Source organism: Spinacia oleracea, chromosome 2 (genome assembly GCF_020520425.1).
Source record: "Spinacia oleracea cultivar Varoflay chromosome 2, BTI_SOV_V1, whole genome shotgun sequence".
NCBI classification, from domain to species: Eukaryota; Viridiplantae; Streptophyta; class Magnoliopsida; order Caryophyllales; family Amaranthaceae; genus Spinacia; species Spinacia oleracea.
Genome location: NC_079488.1, coordinates 88988623 through 89002534, shown reverse-complemented (window position 1 = coordinate 89002534; position 13912 = coordinate 88988623). Strand labels below are relative to the sequence as shown.

Sequence of the window (13912 nt, the reverse complement as noted above, 5' to 3'; positions counted from 1 at the left end):
GATTCTTTTCCCGAGTCTAGCCCTGATGCCTTCGTTTGCCGAGGTTCTGTGATTAGAACGTTCGGGCGTACGATGGGGGCTAGGGGTTCGATCATGCCTCCTGTCTCTTCTTCTTTCTCGGCTACTGACCTCGGGTCGTTCGCCAGATCTGCTTGACTCACCTACCCCGAGTCTCGTATGGATCGAAGGTCTTAACCTTGAGTGGACCGAGGGCCTCAACCTGCTGAGCACCGAGCTTCGGATCCGAGTGTTACGAGTAGTCGATTCGCTTTGGAGAGCTGTTGGAGTAGGCGATGGTCTCGCAAACCAATCTGGTTGCTGTTGTGCCCTTTTTTGGGTGTCCCACGTGCTTTCCATCCATCTCGACGTCAAGTGTGTACCTGTCAAGGGAAGGAGTTCTCGTTCGGGTCTGGACACTTCTACACTGGGTGGCTCGTTCAGCCTTCGCCTGGTCCTCCTCTCTTCTCTGCGGTCCTTTGCCAATCCTTGCTGCTTCTCATTGAAGAGGAAGTTTTGCATGATGGTCATGGCCGCAGTGAGCTCTTCCCTAGTTGGAATCGGAGGTCCTGCGTTTGTGGCGGTCGTAGCTCTGCTTGGCTGTGACCTCGCCATCGATTGAGGGTGCTCCTCTTGGTCAGATTCTGAATCTGACCGCACCATCATATCGTCGTCATTGTTGTTAACAACATCATTAACCATTTTCGCGGAAAGAGGTGATTGATGTCTTTCAAAGGCTTTGAAGTGTTCTTCCCCACAGACGGCGCCAAATTGTTCCGGTGTTGTAAATATGGAAACAATGGGCTTCGAATGAAGGCCCTTTTGTATGTGTTGAAGATCTTGATTGTTTGAATGAGTAGAGTCCGAATTCACCTGCACAAGAGCAAAGTCACTAGCCTCGGGGGTGTTTCCGAGGAAAGCCCCTCCGATGCCTAAGTAAGAACGATGCTCGGATTCTAGAGAGAAGTTCTCTAGAAGAGTAGTCTTAAGGCGATAAATTGGACGTACCTTGAGGTGTGAGCCTTGGCGGCCTATTTATAGTGTTTGCATAATAAATGCCCATAGGTCATTTATTGCTTTTGGGCCTTGGGCCTTGATGGATGGCTGACTAGCCATTGGTAGGTTTGATGCTGTTTGTTTAGAGCCATTGGGCTTTGGACTTAGTGGCCCAATTGAGAATCAATTGGGAGCCCAAACACAAAGTATTTATTATATTTTTGATTTTTGAAAAAAGATAATTATAAATGACTGAAAAAGGTACACAAAAATCTTTTTTTTAATCATAATAGTGCTTCTTGATCGCGAGCGACAAGGTAGTAAATCTTTTGTTGAAATGTATAAATCGCAATTATATTGCAATTATTTATTTTATAATCGGAAAATTCATCATATTAAGATTCAAGAATATGATCAAGTACTATTTAATATTTCGTATGTTAACAAGGCACGACACGGCTCGACCCGACACGACAAAACACGTTAAAGTTAACAAAATTAGGCTTAGGCCTAACGGCCCGTGGGCCTAAGCCCTGTTTTGAACTCTTCGGTCCGGCCCGTCACGATGCAGAGTGGGCATGACATGAGATCAGCCCGAAGCCCGACCCATCCCGGCCCACATCCATCTTTATTTATCCCCCATTCAACCCCTTCATTATACCTCTCTCATTCCCCCACATGAGTTATGTTCTATTAAAATTTACGGTTTTTTCATGAAATGCCCTTGAGGTTTCACAAAATGCACCAAATACACCCGCGCGTTTCAAATTACATAGTATACCCCTATTTAAACTTATTTGCACCAAATGCCCCTAGACTTAACGGAAGTCTAACTCCGTTAACATTAACTCTTAATTAATCTAACTAATCCTAATTTAACCATAATTAAATACTGATTAGTCTAATTAATCTTAATTAACTCTAATTCCCCTCTCTCCTCTCACTCTCCTCTCTCCTCTTAATCTCACATTCTCACGCCATTTTCTGGGTATCATCAAAATGGTGAACCCAACCACAATATTCCTTCTTCAAACCATCTTCATCAAACATCAATTGCTAACTCAAACCCCCAAATATTCGAACCCAAATTTTCGAGTGAATTGAAATCGTGAATAGCGCAACAAAAAAAATTGGAGAGTTTGATAGTCTGAAAATGAAGAACAAAACAAACTTGAAAATGAAGAACAAAACAAATCAAAAAAATTGGAAAAGATATATAATCTGAAATTTGAGAGTTTGATTCCTAAATTCTCAACTATAAATTCGATTCCAATGTCCCTCGATCCCAATTGCTGCTATTCTACTCTCCTATTTGCTGCTACTGTTGCTATCTCTTCCTGCAGAAGAACTCAGCCCCAAGAACAAAAACAAGAACACAAAATCGGAAAAGAAATAAAAATTTGAAAACGAAATTCATTCTAATCTACGAATTGTTTCTGATTCTCTAATCTAATTCTAACTACCCTGCGCTATTTTCTATCCTAGTTGTTATTCTACCTCGCCCAATACAAATTAGAACTTCGTTCTCGAATTCGTTCTTCAGCATTTCTGTTCTTCTTTTTGGTTCGAGGGAGCAGTTGCGATTAGAGGAGATCGATAGAGAATAGCGCAGCAAGATTTGTTTTATGTTTTTGAGATTTTGATTTTAGGTATAGCGCAACAAGATAGAGAATAGCGCAGCTAGGTTCAGATCGATAGAGAATAGCGCAGCAAGATAGAGAATAGCGCAGCTGGGTTCTTTGTGAGTATAGAATAGCAGCAACAGCAACAACAAAGGGCAAAAAACAACAGAATTTGGGTAAATTAGAGAGAGATTAGAGCCACTAGAATTCGAATTTGTAGTTTAGATTTTCGATTTTAGGTACTAAACTCTCAAAATTTCATATTCTCTTCTTCAATTTTTTGGGTTTTGTTCTTGAGTTTTCAGATTTATTGTTCTTCAATTTGGGACTTCAAATTCAATTATATTTGTTAGCTAGAGTTAATTAGAGGCAATTAGAGGTTAATACTAACAGAGTTAACGGCCGTTAGTCATTAAAGATATTCAAGGGCATTTGGTGCATTTTTTTTCAGAAATGGGGGTATATTATGTAATTTGAAATGCGCGGGTGTATTTGGTGCATTTCGTGAAATCTCAGGGGCATTTCATGAAAAAACCGTAAAATTTATGTGATCAATGTAAAGTCAGAGGTGGGCTAGACCGCTGGTCACCAGTGGGTGTAGCACTCCATACCCAACCAAAAAAAAAAGTAAATTAAGAGAAATAATTTTCAACTTCCATCATCTTCAACCTCTTCCCCTCTGCATTTTCCTTCTCCATCATCTTCCACTCTCTCTCCATTTTTCTCTCACCACTAATTTCATCATTTTCTAGTTTAACCCATTACACTAAATCACATTCTTCTTGATTTCTTTCCATCATTTGAGTTTTTAATTTTGTGGATGAGGCAAGGACAGGAGAAAACATTTGTTGACTTGTAACACCCCGACTTCTAAACACCATTAATTTGGTTAATTATCTTTAATTAGCAGCGGAAATCCTAATTTAGTCGGAGCGTCACATGCCATATCTCCCTCGTGGGAAATACAAGGCGACATAATCTTTTTAAATTACTAAATAAACTTTAATAATTAAAGTTTAACTCAAATCATGAAATCAAACTTAGAGTTTAGTTAATACATCCTTTTATTACTAATGACATAGTTATTTTTACTAATCAACGATCGTGAATTTGATGGTTGCATCCTCACTCTAAGGCTTCCCATGATCTTCTTCGTACCTAAAACAAAAGCAACATCGTGAGCCGAGGCCCAGTAACATACTACCCTAACAACGTAAATTCATTTCAATTCATTTTATTTACTTTGCAATCAGGGAGAATAGAATATAGTAAATCACTTTCATAAAATCATTATAATAAAACATCATTTATAACTTGAAACTTTAATAGTTCTCATTATCTTTCATAAGTCATTCATTTTACTTGGTAACTGACAAGTTAGCCTTGCGGGACGTCTCCCACCTTGCGATAGTCCTCAAGGAGCACTCTCCCTTGTTGGACATACGCCCGTACCTAAATAGTTTTTTTTTTTTTTTAGCTTGCGGTAACCCTCAAGGAGCACTCTCCCTTGTTGGGAGTCCCGCGGTACAGCGGTACGTGCACGACCTAGAAATAGTAACCCCACTAATTGCCAGAACCTCTTACACTTTTATTTATCATGTTTCGTATCTTATTTATAACTCATAAAACATCATTCTTATAAAATCATTCATAAATATATTTGAATATCATCATGCATATAACACACTATAAATACATTTCATATCCCACAATCAAATAAAAAGCATATCATTATAAACACATTTCATAATTCATAAAACATATTTCATAAGGGGATTGTGGGTGTTAGCAATAGATGTTACCTCAACCGTAGTTTATACTTCCTGTTCGATGGATCGTTCGTCCTGAGCTTCAAGTCCGATTCTTTCAGAATATTAAATCAATGAATTAGTTATTGAAACGATAAATAATCTCAAATCGATATTTTATAAATCATAATGAATTTATAATGAATTTTAATAAAAAAATATAATTTTATAATTTAACGAAGATATTATTAAACGAAATTTAAATCGGTATATATATATATATATATATATATATATATATATATAAATTGATTTACATAAAAAAAAAATTATTTAAATTCCATTTTTGATTTATAAAGCTAGTAAATTTATTATTATTTTTTTGTAATCAATAATTAAACCTGAAAAACAATAAGTAATTTTATTAGTAAATAATTATATAGTAAAAATTTATTATAATATAAATATTGATTAATTGAAATCTGAAAATTTATAATTGTCTTACCAAAAGCCCAAGAGTTTAGAATTGGGCCAGCTTTGTTTTGGGTTTATTAAAGCAAGCAAACAAGATCAGGCATTTTGGTTTTTGGTTTTTTTTCTGAAAGTCGACCAAAGAGGGAAGGGGGTGCGAAACAGGGCACGAACAGGGGAGGAAAGAGGGGAGGCTAGGCGGCGGCCTGGGTGGCTCGGTTCGGTGTTCCGGCGTCGCAAGTCTGCGCTGGTGACGACGAAGGTGGTGGGGTTGGTTTCGCGGCGGCGAAACAGCTAAGAAGGGAAAAAAATGGTTGAGCGAACAAAGGAAGCAGGGGAAGGGGTGTTTCCGGTCAACAGTCGTTCGCCGGGGTATTTTGGGGGCGGAGAATGTCTGCGGTGGTTCTGGGTGGTTGGTCGGCGGTGAGACAAACGGAAGGGGACAGAAAGGGGGTGAATCTGACGGTGGTGGGCGTGGTGCTGCAGCGAAAAGAGAGGCAGGGAGGGAGAAAGGCAGGGGAGAGAGGAAGCCGAGAAGGGGAAAGGCAGGGGAGGTGGTGTGGGGGTGGCGAAGGGAGTGCGTGGTGGTGCTGGGAGGTTGTGGTGGGGTCTATGGCAGTCACGGTGGTGATGGTGGCAACGGCATTCGGTGGTGGTTGATTGCTTGAATCAGAGAAGAGAGAAAAAGGAAGTGAAATTGGTCTCTTGTGTTGAAATTGAATTCTGAAATTGTTGAATTTGTAAAGGATGAAGTGGAAGAAGCAAACTTGGTTTTTTGCTTTGAATGGAGACTGAAATGAGGGAAGAAGGAAGGAAGGAAATTTCCTCCTTACTTTGTACGTGGAGAGCAAGGAAGAGAAAAAAATTGGATATTTGCTCTTTAGGGGTATTTTAGTAATTTCACTTAGTTAGGAAAAATTCTGAAAATTCTTTGCTACATTTAGGAATTGATATAAATAGGAATGTTTAATTAAAATCAGATTTTCAAATAATTTTTATAAAATATCGATAACATAAAATAAAATAAATTTTCGAATAAAATAAGAACGTTCCGAAATTATTAAAAATTCGAAATAAACAGGATTTAAAAATGTAGTTTATGCTCGAATAAAAACTAAATTATAAAATCTGAAAAATAAATCGTGTAACGATATTAATACTTAATCGCAATAAAACTTCGTTAATTAAAATAAAGTTTGAAATTAGGATTTAAAACGATTTTAGCTAAATAAAAATAATTTAGCATAATTAATCAAGTTTTAAAAATTCGGGGTATTACATGACTTGTCAACAAAAACACGTGAAATGACCAAAATACTCCGGGTATGGACAAATTCACCCGCTGGTGACCATCGGTGTAGGCTGCCTCTGTAAAGTCGTATATAGATATTTTTTTAGCGAGGAGCATATTTGTGGAGTAATTTTTAATATCAGTTACAATTACAAATCATAAAATACACAATCAAATTAGACCCATTTTTGGTAGGGAGAACCAGTGTTCGATCTCCCGCAACAACAATTGAGAGGAGACTGGAACCTAACCACCCAGAACACGCCCCGAATCCAGATTAGCCCTAAGAGTGAACGGGGTGCTAACATACAAAAAAACAGTTGTGAGCAATTCAAAAAATTTCATTTTTTGGAGCTTGTAATTAAAAAACGTTTGTTCAACTTTTCTCTCACTAAGTGGATTAGTATTTTTTTTCTGAAGTTGATGAGTGCAAGGATATTTCAGTATGATGCATATACTGCAGTGTATGGTTGTCACAGTATTATTTAATGATAGGGGGTGATACTTGACAGCATCAGTAATCAAATCGCTGTGGAAGTCACTGGCGATGTTCACAACCCACGGTCAAAACTCGAAGAATTTGAACAGATTTATAGAAACGTCAAAATATCAGTTAATATGATCCGACATTGAAGAGTAATAAGAAATTAAGAACCCTATCAGTCGTATTTCTGGCTATTCCACAAACTCAAAATTACACAAACTCAAAATTACACAAACTCAAAATTACACTTCGTTATCACTTCTTTAATATGCAGTTTTCCAACCCCCACAAGGAGGTAACGGTGCATGTTAAAAGAGAATGCCATCAAATTTGTACCTTCCAATACAATAGCTCCCCGGAGACGGTATTTCCTTCCTAATGTGATTCATGTCAGCTTAGTTTAGTTGTGTCTGTGACTGTCAACTGAAGTTCCAGTCTAATGCACAGGATCTCTATATGCAATCAATAAGTCTCGATAAAACTGCAGAGTATGCTTCTGTACATGGTAAGAACGTATACAAAACCCAATTACATTGATGCTTCATCAAGTCTTGATACCACCACTTGTATGCTTTAGAAGGATCCCATGGTAGCAAGAATTACAGATCTGCACCATAATTACGGAAGGGAAGTTAAAAAATGGTGCATTGAGTTGTTAAGGTGCATGTCACATATCAAAATCTTGAGCAACACTATGGTTCATCCCTAAAATGCATGCTCAACGTCATCTACTAGTAAATAATAGAAACTGGATGAGCTAAAACCTACATAAAATGAATTTGACAAGATAGAAACAGGTCACAACTACACAACCGAACCATGAATCCATGATACAAGAAGGTTCCCAGTTGTTTCCAGACAGGCAGGCCGAAAGTCAGACACATAACAAAGAATAAAAACAAAATGAAATATAAGGAGCATGGCCACACCTCAAAAGCTATCAGTTGATCCAGACATGACTGACCAAATACCAAAAACAAGCACTAAATACAAAGATCCACTTTTGATCCTAGACTTGTTCTACAAGTCTTGTAAAGCAGGTATAAACTGATAAATTAACCAGGAAAAAAAAGTTATTCTAGTCTAGCATTTTCTGGGATTGTGATTAGGAACAACTACAAGTGAAGAATTACAAAGAAATAGAAAATAATGCATAAATACCAATTTATTCAGATAAACTTCTAAATAAATTGATACCTTGATAAACAACAAGCAACTTTATGGGAATATGTCAATAGCATGGTAAATTCTAGCAGACACAGCCGTTCTTCACTGTACGCTGTATGGATCTGCCCATGCGAAGACGCCGAGCAGTAAGAGCCTCCAGCAAAGCATCCAACGCATCTTCCATAACTTCAGCTTGTTTATCAAGACAGTATGAGCTGAATTGAGGAACAAGCTGCAATTCAGAAAGAAGGCCAGCAGCTGCTCCTGCTGTGCAGGTACGATCCCATGATGGTTGGGGCCTGTACTCAAGCGAAACAAACAATCAATGAAATCATAAAATTACTACTCTTTAAGATAATAGTAAGAAAAAACGAAGTACCTTTCTTTTGGGGGGGGGGGGGGGGGGGGGCAAGAGTAATAGTTCTCCACTCACCTGAGTTTGTGCATTGCTGAAGCACCTGCTGTAACCGATATGCAAGATATGTCATCCTCCCCCCACAACAATTTCGCTCGATCCTTAACAATCACATAGTTATTAATTATTAAAGAGCTTTTAAAGTTTTAAACATAAGCAAATAGGAAACTAAAGGAACAGATACTACTAAAGTATAACGAATTCAGTGCAGCAGAAGTGAATACCTCTCTCAGATACATGAAATACCAAGTATTTTCAGAGGAACCAATTCACATAATGAGTTTCCAACATATCAGTGAATATTCATTCAAAAAAACCATCCAGAGAGGGAGGAAAAAGAAATATACATCATACCTAAGTTATATTGGAAACACAACTACTGTTATACTAATAATTTGGGGTTTGGCAGAAGACATTGTAGCTAATGAAGAAATTTATGGTTTTGATAACAGTTATTGACTCATTGCAGCATAACTGAGGAACTTTTACGTTAATACAATACCATAATCCAAGTCTTAATATTTTCATAAACTGCACTTAAAATTTCTTGCAAAAACTAAGATCATTGGTAAGAAACTCATTATACCAAAACAGAAAATCTCAGAAGAGTTGAACAGGTTCATTCTCTCAGATTTGTGGACATCAATAATTGGTTATTCCTTCTAATAAAGATAAAGATGGAGTGGTGAAGTAAGAGTTACCTTCAAACGCTTGAACATTGCCGTGGAATTGCTCCAAGTACCATCTATAAGAATGAAATTCAAGATATTGTCTCCACTTGTCTGCGAAGCAGCAAGACATGGAAAAATAAAATCAGCATGGCAAACTCAAAATTCTAAATATCCATTGATTTAGATTTAATTGTTGGTGATTGACTTTTGTATGCAATTAAATCTATTCGGTCCTGTAAATTAAATCTTGGCGATTAAATTCTGTACAGATCGAGTCTAATTGAAGACCTTCAATAGCAAACACCCCGACAGGAGTCCATATTTAGTTGGACATAATGGTATAATTTCTTGAGAGTAGAAACAAGAGTTCCCTATAAACTCTACCAAACTACACGTCTACACACGCAGTTTTGAATTTCAAGCATTTTCTAAACACGTTTATTTGATAAAAATCACAAGAATTAGAAGATCATGTACAAATTCTATTATACTTATTTCTGAATGCACTTTACATTATCTTCAGGTTCACAATAACGGTTTATGTTACTCGGACTCTTTGTTTTAACTCAAGTACCCGTGTCGGAAATTTGACACTCGGACATGGGTATGGACACTTCAACACTTCATGTTGGTCTAAAATCAAGGAAATTTTCCACAATTTAGCCGTTTCGGACACCTGGACACGTATCCGTGTCAGACGTGTACTAGCGACTCAGTAGCATAGATAACAGTTGCCCACCTGTCAATCAACCTTACATGCTAAACAGTTTAGTTAGCAATACAAGAATTCTACTAATACTAAATTTTGTGTCCGTCAAATTGAGAAATTTTCTTAGTTTATGGTCTTTCATTTTAAATCTCAGTGCCCTTTGATCTCATTCTAGGCCTTATGGTGGCTCCCTCTATGCTCTCCATAGACGGATACCATTTAATTACCGAAACAACAATTAGTCGTTATGATCCTATAGATTTTTAGTATATGGATAGACTAACTGTCCATTTCTGATGGAGCCAAAGATTTATTTGTTTTTTTGGCTGTGGGATGTAATGGACTAAATCAAAATGGCTCTTAATACCTCTTCGCTTCCTTTCCATGAAGTAGAAGATGGTCGTCCCGTTGTTGTCCCGTTATCGCTTTTGGGTCAATTGGAAACAACCTCTCTGCAATTGCAGGGGTAAGGTTGCGTACGTCCGACCCCCCCTTACCCCGCTTCTTGCGGGAGCCTCTTTGAGGCAATGGGGTAATGATAATGATGATGATGGATAGACTAAAGCATATATATGACACAAAATACCTTGAACAAAGCACAATCTTCATCATTTGGCATATCACATATAAAATAATCCTTCACAGACTTGGGAACTCCAGACTTATTAGGGTACATGCACCATACATTGTTTTTCCCTGTATATGTAAAAACACAAGGTCAAAAGTGAGCACTAAAAGTAACCTCATGACAAGAAAATTATATGATACAAAACCCACTGAACTCCATGTCTCCATATAAAAGAAGGGCAATAAAGCATTAATCGTAGGTCTGTAGTCAAGTACTGAAACACATTTTATTAGACATATATAGGTTCACAGCTAACTTTTAAACGGCTTTGAGTCCCTTTTTGCACATCAGTATCTTAATAGTTTAGCTACCTCTGCCAGATTTTGTTAGCACGCTGCCAATCCAAATTACAGTGCGGTGATGACCATTGAATCTACGAGGGAGTATTTTGCCTTCCTAGAAACAATTTTTCATGCAACCACTATATCTTAAATCATATATAAGTAATTGCATGGATGAAAGTATGAAACTACAATAAGTATATGCAATAATAACATAGCAAAAAATTGATGTAATTATCAAGTACACAGTAATACTAACAATAAAAATCACCAAAATAGGAACTCGGTACTATGATAAACTCAAATAGCCATTACCCCAACAAAGGTAAGACTTAAAAAGGCTAGAACTATATCCATACACCAAAACCTTAACAACAATGCAGCACCAGTCAACATAAATTGCTTTCTCATTCTATAGTATCAATTCCTATCGATTTAATATCAATTATCTATTTAAAAAGTCACCAAGATTTTACTCTATAATATGATTTCCATTACAAAAATAAGTCCTTGACCTCTGTACATAACCTTACACATTGTTTATATAAAAAAAAGGGTTAGATTATGCGTATTAATATTCACAAGTTATTCTAAAAGAACATTTCTATCAAGAAGTAACACAGGACTGCAAACTTAACCAAAAGTCCAAAAGCTAATTAATGGAGACTAAAAATTCCCACTAGTTGAGTTCGTAAAAAATTTAGCTAAATTGTGGGATGAAGAAAACAGTTCATAATCCAGTGCCATGACAGGAACCAGTCAGCAGATAACTGAAAAGTTAAGCTACAAAAAAGTGAAACAAGCAAAATAAACCAATTTGCAAAATGGACTACTTCAACGTTGGAATGTCGGAATGAACAAATTACATGGGAAAGAAGAAGTCCGTATAAATTCTAGATTCTTTGGCCCCAAGTCAAATGGAGAGAGAGGAAGCATGTGAAACAAAAGCAATCAAAGAGAAATGAACATGGTTCAAGCATCATAAAAACTAGACATGTGATCTTGAGATAGAAATTAGCGCTACAAAAATACACAGCTTAATCAAAGTGAAAAAAGAGAAAAAAAACCTTAATGAAAATATAATGTGAACCATTTTCTGAAGAAGAAACCATTAAACATGTTAGCAGATTTATATAATTAAAAAACAAACGAACCAGCTTTCTTCAATTCATTCCACATTATGTCTTCATGTTCAACAATACCAAAGAGGCACAATGTTGCAGCTTGCACACCAAACACTTGCCATAACAACTTTCCTGTGTTGTTTTGTCGTAGAAAATCCTTAAAAAAACAATAAAAAGAGACAATTAATCAAAGAGAGAATACAATCTGCAGTTCCAAAGATATTAAATCCTATTCTTAGAAACACAAGCACAAACCTTAGGATGCATGTACAACCAAAATCGTATACCACGCCAAAGTGGGCAAGGCTTGATCTTCAAGCACATACAATCTTCAAAAGGAAGCCAGCACTGAATAACAGATATAGGCATTAATAACTTGTAAAATTATTGATCATGTCAAAATTTAGCAACTGCCTACACCGGATATATCACACAGAGGCAGAAAAAGAAAGAAAGCCACATGTATAAACTACAGAAACAATGAGATGAATGAGAAATCAAATACCTTTTGACAAAGGTATCCTCGACTTCCAAGCAAACGACAAGCTATCTGCCGAGCTGCAAAGAACTGAAGCTTCATTTCTGAACCGACCAGCGCCTTATAAGCTGCTCTATGTTTCTTGTCCTCTTCTATTTTAAATTCACCCTGAAATTAGATTGCATAAATCAACACGAGACAAAAACTTAAGATTACAATATTCCATCTTCATCACAACAAAACAATAACCAAGCATAGCTTCCTTGAAGGTCCAATTCTGAATTTACACTGTAATTACGGAAGTTGAACCTAATTGAATCAAACAGCGCACCCTTGATTCCATGAAATTACACCGTAATTATGGAGGTTTACCCTAATTGTATCAAACAACGCACCCTTGATATATAAGAAACACTGCATCTTGTCAACATTCTCCAATTTTAAGTCACTACTCCAAAGTAAAGAATCAATAACAAATATCATGATCACATAACAAATAGACAAAATCCCCAATTAAGCAACCAATCACAATACAAATTCAGATAAAGCAATAGAAGTATAGAACCACAGAACAAATCAACAAAAAGTCTTGACTTTGCTGAATTGGATACTGCATTTCCTAAAATATGCACTTGATGGAACTGAATGAAAGAAGTGTATATTTGTCGACGACCGCTAGAGATAAAACATACTTATTGTGATTAAACAACCAATCAAATAAAGCAATCAAATTGACAAAAAGCATCAACTTCGCTTAATTGACCAAAAAATGCACTTGATAGAACTGAATGGAGAAGATATTTGGTTCATGTAGCCAAACAAATCCAATTTTGATTAACGCTTTGACATCATTGTTTCCACACAAAAAGAAACAGCAAGTTAACAAAATACAATAATGAGGGGACATAGAAATTACCACCAGCCTACCGCCATTACCGCCAAAAATCATCTGCGCATCACTCTCACCTTCCAAGGCCTTCAAATAAGCAATGGCATCGGTGATTGTAGCGGGGATGGGCGAAGTGGTACCCCAGCCCTGCCATTCCTGCAAGGTGAGGGTAGCGTCGATTGCGGCTGTTCTGGTAGGAGAGGCAGACGACGACGACCTTGGCCTCGATAAGGAGGTGATGATGTTGTTACCATAGCTTCTACTTCTTCTGCTACAAACTGTCGAAGAAGAAGAAGGGTCCATGTGAATGTAAGTTAGCAGGGTTTTGGAGGTGAAAGTAGAAGAGAGTGGAGAAAGACTGCATTTCAAGGGTCTCATTTGTTTATTCCAAAAAAAAAAAAGGGTCTCATTTGTGAGAAATAACAAGTACGAAACGGAGTGTTATTATTCAATGACACCAACAAGGCAACAAGTAATTAAGTATGCATTAGGCATTAGCACGGGATTTCTACAAAATTTAGAAATGTAGTAAAAATGGTTAAATAATTTTTAAACGTGTTAGATAATTAAAATGCTGGTAGATGGTTAAGGTAAAATATTAAATAGGTATAATATGGTATTTTGTTTTATCATATTTAGCCAGCTTGAAATAGTATTGTATGATTATATGAGTGTGTTAGTTGACTTTTACAAAAGTAATATTTTTTTGGTATTATGTGTAATGTGTCATCACATATTTACGTGTCACTTGATTGTTAAAAATATACATTTTCATAACTCTATTTTATTTGATTAATAAGTTAGTATAGACTTACTCCCTTTCCCCTCTCTTGCCCCGAAAGACTTCACTTTTCTCTTTTTCTTCTACTTCAAGGCCACTTTGACCATCATTTACCAACACCTTAACCTTCCACTATAGCTCGACTTAACACGTCAGCCAC

The 13912-nt window shown here is 36.8% G+C and overlaps 1 protein-coding gene and 1 long non-coding RNA gene across 2 annotated transcripts; both read right to left on the bottom strand.

Annotated features, from left to right (window-relative positions):
• Positions 1-3676: 3676 nt before the first annotated feature.
• On the bottom strand, positions 3677-5604 carry LOC130467066 (uncharacterized). Its single transcript, XR_008927231.1, has 3 exons — positions 4869-5604; positions 4418-4478; positions 3677-3773 (listed from the first exon to the last, which is right to left on the bottom strand). It is a non-coding gene; the product is annotated as an uncharacterized lncRNA (long non-coding RNA).
• Positions 5605-6696: 1092 nt separating this feature from the next.
• LOC110793269 (uncharacterized) lies at positions 6697-13383 on the bottom strand. The gene is made up of 9 exons (XM_021998130.2): positions 12999-13383; positions 12110-12250; positions 11860-11952; positions 11635-11761; positions 10158-10267; positions 8893-8973; positions 8210-8292; positions 7807-8075; positions 6697-7216 (listed from the first exon to the last, which is right to left on the bottom strand). The coding sequence occupies exons 1-8, from the start codon at positions 13347-13349 to the stop codon at positions 7859-7861; spliced, it is 1203 nt and encodes a 400-aa protein (XP_021853822.1). The 5' UTR covers positions 13350-13383; the 3' UTR covers positions 6697-7216; positions 7807-7858.
• Positions 13384-13912: the final 529 nt, after the last annotated feature.

Coding starts and splice junctions, on each gene's coding strand:
- LOC110793269 (XM_021998130.2), bottom strand. CDS start 13,349: ATGAGACCCTTGAAATGCAGTCTTTCTCCACTCTCTTCTACTTTCACC. Junction 11,762..11,859: donor GGTTGTACATGCATCCTAAG/GTTTGTGCTTGT, acceptor TGTTTTTTTAAG/GATTTTCTACGACAAAACAA. Junction 8,293..8,892: donor CAATGTTCAAGCGTTTGAAG/GTAACTCTTACT, acceptor GTGATTGTTAAG/GATCGAGCGAAATTGTTGTG.